The 4,518-nt window shown below is 37.3% G+C and overlaps 1 protein-coding gene across 1 annotated transcript; it reads left to right on the top strand.

Moving 5' to 3' along the window:
* Positions 1-1,800: 1,800 nt before the first annotated feature.
* LOC108777457 (uncharacterized) lies at positions 1,801-4,133 on the top strand. Its single transcript, XM_018544368.1, has 6 exons — positions 1,801-1,999; positions 2,121-2,253; positions 2,443-2,655; positions 3,018-3,207; positions 3,453-3,752; positions 3,980-4,133. Exons 1-6 carry the CDS (start codon positions 1,979-1,981, stop codon positions 4,131-4,133), a joined length of 1,011 nt encoding a protein of 336 aa, XP_018399870.1. The 5' UTR covers positions 1,801-1,978.
* Positions 4,134-4,518: the final 385 nt, after the last annotated feature.

Below are 4,518 nucleotides of genomic sequence, written 5' to 3'. Positions count from 1 at the left end.
ATAAATATCAAGTATAAACATTCATAAACATATATAATATTATAAATGTGTTTACCGGATTATATCTTCGTCGTCGTCAGATGACGATAAAATATTATAATATGCCATTACGTTTTTTTGTATATACTATATGAAGAAGACATTGCACATTAACCTTAAAATATTAATTTTTCATGTTAGCTTCTGCTTGAACGACGTTTAAATTCGTTAACCGGCCAAAAATGACCGTTCACGATGAACTCCGTTCAATCGCTTTGAACTTCTTTTAAAAAGTTGGTGGAACGCAAAATGTCATTGATCGGAGTTTAAATTCGGTTCAAATTTTGAACCGCGTTGGAGGAAACGGGCATTAATCTATCGGAGTGGTTGAACATGATTTAAAAAATTAATCATTCGCTCAAAGCCATGCCGCGCCGACTGGGCGGTCGCGGTCCTGGCGCACCACGGCGGCTGTTGCCATGGAACTATATACTAACCTTGTTGCAGTGTTACAATGTTTAATTGTCATGTAAATTGATAGAAATAAAGATTTTAATGTATTCAATGAACATTATAATATATAATAATATATAATATTACATATTTCCGTTAGAGTCCTAGATATCAGAGAAGCGCAACCGATGTTCTGCGTCCTGATTGGCTGATGACTGTCAGCCAATCATGACATTCATTCATTGGAATTAAAAATGGCTGACTAATAGACGATTGGTGGATTTCATAGTTCGTCTGCAAACGACGCCATTTTTAATACTATTTTTAGTAATTTTGCGATACTGACTTAAGCCGGTTGCGCTTTTCTGATATCTAGAACTCTAAAGGCTGCGCAGAATAAAAGGAACAGGGAACAGAGAACAGAGAATAAGAATTTGAACCTATCAGAAATCATATACTGTGGAATAAACAATGTGTATTCTATAGTACATGATTTCTGATAGGTTGAAATTCTTATTCTCTGTTCTCTGTTCCCTGTTCCTTTTATTCTACGCAGCTCTAATATCTAGGACTCTAGGTGAGTCCTAGGTATTGCGCATGATGGCGACATCCGGGGTTACTTGAAACCAATTCAACCAACTAGTTCTGTGCATCGATCATGAAACTTTTTCTCTAGGATGAAAAGTGAAAAGTGAAAAATTTCTCCATTAACTTCAATGATAAAAATTTTCACTTTTCACTTTTTATCCTAGGGAAAAAGTTTCATGATCGATACCCTGGTCCATTCGGAGTGGCGCGTATTATGTAAAATTCACACTGCATCCGATGTGCGTCGTACGACAACTCTGCAACCAATCAGAAAAATCGTATCGTCGATTCGAAGCAAAATCTTGTTGTCTGATTGGTTGCAGAGTCGTCATACGACGCACATCGGATGCAGTGTGAATCCTACATTAAGCCCATTCTACATTGGTCGTATCGTAGCATCGTAAGCGTCGTGAGACTTTAAATTGACACATCGGATTGGCTGTGGCAACAAATTTATGACCTGCGACGCCTACGATACGACCAATGTAGAATGGGCTTTAAGGTGCCTATTCATGCTGACGCTCGACGCTCATTTTCAGCGTCAAAACAGATCACTTGACCATTCTGCTTGACGCTAGCGTCAAAGGGTGCATCCAGAAGTGACGACCGCTCAGGCTGGAGGCACATGAAGCGGTAAAAGTAAAAGCGGAACGGTTTAGCGGTAGCGGCGGAAATCTAGCGACCAATCAGAGCTTTTCCGCATTTTTCGTACCGCTTTGATTTTGCGGATCTGAAAAAATGCCGCGGATAACCGTGATGTCACGTGATTTTCCTTGCATAAGCGTTTTCGCGGTGTTTGCAAAAAAGTTGAAACACTTTAAATTGCCTATGTAATTTGCTACTATATAGAGCGTTGTTTGTTGCTACGGCTGCTACCAAAGAAAGATTTAGGAATTTGAAAAGGAATAATTACGTATTTAGATTTAGATTGGGTATTATACGTATATTTTCAGGGGAGATGGCTTATAACGAAAATGTGGTGAGTAAACGTTGTTTTAAAATAATAGTTCATTAACAATTTGTGAAAATACATCAGTGAGCATCGAGATATAACATCGAGGTTAAATGCATGTAGTTAATCTAAAAATTTATTTTGGTAGCACATAAAATGCGGTTACTGCGGGTGGGTCATGAGAGGAACCTGCAGTAATATAGAGGCCCATGAATGTTTTCGAAATTACAATGAAGATCTCCATTTACTTCAGGTGGACAATGATCATGTGGCAAGGATGAGTACGTATATTCTTTCTTTATTCCTAATAAATTTCATTAAACAACACAATGGTAATACATGCGTGATGGATCTTAATATATATGATAATAATTTGATAATATATATGATAATAATTTGAATTAAGCAAAACTTAAGACTTTAATACACATATCATAAAAAAAGTAATGTAGAGTATATATTTTTTGTAGTACCAAGAAACACATATGAAGAAAATGACATTTCGAATACTGAGGTTGTTCCATCAAAACATCGAAAATATTTAGGTGACACAACAAATGAATTATTAATAGAACTAGTCCAAGCAAGGCCCAGCTTGTGGAATTATACGTTGCCATTGCAGGAGAGGACAAATATAAAAAAGGATGCCCTTTGGGCAGAAATCTCAAATGAAATGGGAGGTGGTATGTATAATATACACCTGTTTATTGGTAAAATATAATAGATCTTATACATCTATAAATAACACAATTTTGTTTGAGAAACTTTTTTGCATATATCCATTTTTTAATCACTTATATTTGAAATCCATTGTACTAATTTTAAATCGCTTATATATACACACATATAGGCTGTTCACACATAGGCTGCGTTCAGCAGAGAAAGCAGCTTTGCAACTGTTGCAAAATTCTTTAATATGATTGGTCTTACCATTACTTCCTCATTAGATCTAAATGTATAAGCCAATCATATTCAAAAATTTTACAACAGTTGCAAAGCTGCTTTTTCTGCTGAACGCAGCCATATATATTTCCTTTCTTGATAGGTAACATGACCATAAAGTGGGTCAAAGATCACTGGAAATATTTACGGGACGCATACATGAAAGCAAGAAAAGTAAGCAAACAGTATGTTCCCAGTGGATCCTCAACAGATTCTGCAAAAGCAATAAAAAAACATTCGTTTCGCTTCTTTGAGCGAATGAAATTTTTGGAAATTTCTGTACAAACAGAATCGTAAGTTGCGATATGTATGTTTGATACAAGAAAACTGGGGTGTATATTAATTGGACACGAGCCAGTTGCGCACAAGCCAATCACAACGCTAGAAAAGAAATAAAAAAAAATTCCCTACGCAGAAGTTGCTGTGATAGGCAGTGGGCAATAGCTATAGTGTGCAAGTGAACCGCTCCCGAAAACTGAACATAATACATAATATGTAATATATTAAATTGAAAATCTAATGTATCCTTTTATTACAGTACTATTTCGTCTCTGCCACTTTCATCTACTGCTTCTTCTTCTTCGGAGTCTCTAAATGTATCAGTATATTCACACAACACACACACACCACAACAGGAAAACATCGCTCCATTCAGAAATGAAAATGATATGGACTTGAATACAATAGTGTCGCCATCCTCATCTCCAGGTGCTTTCCACACTACGCTAAACAGAACATCCATGAATGCATACGTAAAACCACCAGTCAAGCGTAATCTATTAGCATCAAGTTCATTACCGATGAGAAAAGCGAAGAGTAAGCCCGGATCCTCATACGGGCAACAGCGCTTTGACACCGGACGCTGATTGGTGAAAAACGGGTTATGGGGGTAAATTTTACCCTCGCCACCGGTTTTTCACCAATCAGCGTTTGGTGTCAAAGCGCTGTTGCCCGTATGAGGATCCGAGCTAAGTGATCTTCATTTCATTATATCTAGCATCATATTTTTACAAAAAAATGAGCCTGAATCTATCAACATTGCTTTTATATATTCATTTTTTACAGTATCCAAAGTGAACCGGAATCTGAAGAGGTGCAATTTGCTATCTTAAATGCTTTGCGGGAAAAGCGTGTCGGTTCGGATGCGGTAGATGGCATATTGCTTCGACTTGGCGAAGGACTACACGTCGCCTTCCATACCGGAAAAGGACGGAATTAGAAATTGAATGCCTACAACAACTAAGGGTGCCGTCCCATGGCACGGAAAACGGAATCGGAACACGGAATCGGAAAAGTGAAGTGGTAGGGGTAACCAATCAGCATCGTTCCGTTCCGATTTTAAGTAGCCTGGCTCCCCATGGGGCATATTTTTCGGAAACGGAAATTTTTCTTACTCTGTCGGTCGCTGGCGATCACTAGCAATTAGGTTAAGAAAAACCTGAAACCTACGGATGGAGGAAGAAGAAGAAGGTTTTGAGTACTGAAAAATTTAAGTAGAAAATGTCATGTGTAAGTATTGTAATTATATGTTTGCTAAGTTATTTTATATTAGATTATGGTGATGGCCTTGCATACATTTTTAACCTAACATTATATGTACAATA

The sequence above is a fragment of the Cyphomyrmex costatus genome, unplaced genomic scaffold (genome assembly GCF_001594065.2).
Source record: "Cyphomyrmex costatus isolate MS0001 unplaced genomic scaffold, Ccosl1.0 scaffold430, whole genome shotgun sequence".
Taxonomy (NCBI): domain Eukaryota; kingdom Metazoa; phylum Arthropoda; class Insecta; order Hymenoptera; family Formicidae; genus Cyphomyrmex; species Cyphomyrmex costatus.
This window is presented reverse-complemented; position numbering and strand designations above follow the sequence as displayed.

What these genes read in the sequence shown, in the direction of transcription:
- LOC108777457 (XM_018544368.1), top strand. Translation starts at nt 1,979, where the DNA reads ATGGCTTATAACGAAAATGTG. An exon ending in TGATCATGTGGCAAGGATGA is followed by an intron (nt 2,254 to 2,442) that starts GTACGTATATTC and finishes TATTTTTTGTAG; the next exon opens with TACCAAGAAACACATATGAA. An exon ending in ATTTCTGTACAAACAGAATC is followed by an intron (nt 3,208 to 3,452) that starts GTAAGTTGCGAT and finishes CTTTTATTACAG; the next exon opens with TACTATTTCGTCTCTGCCAC.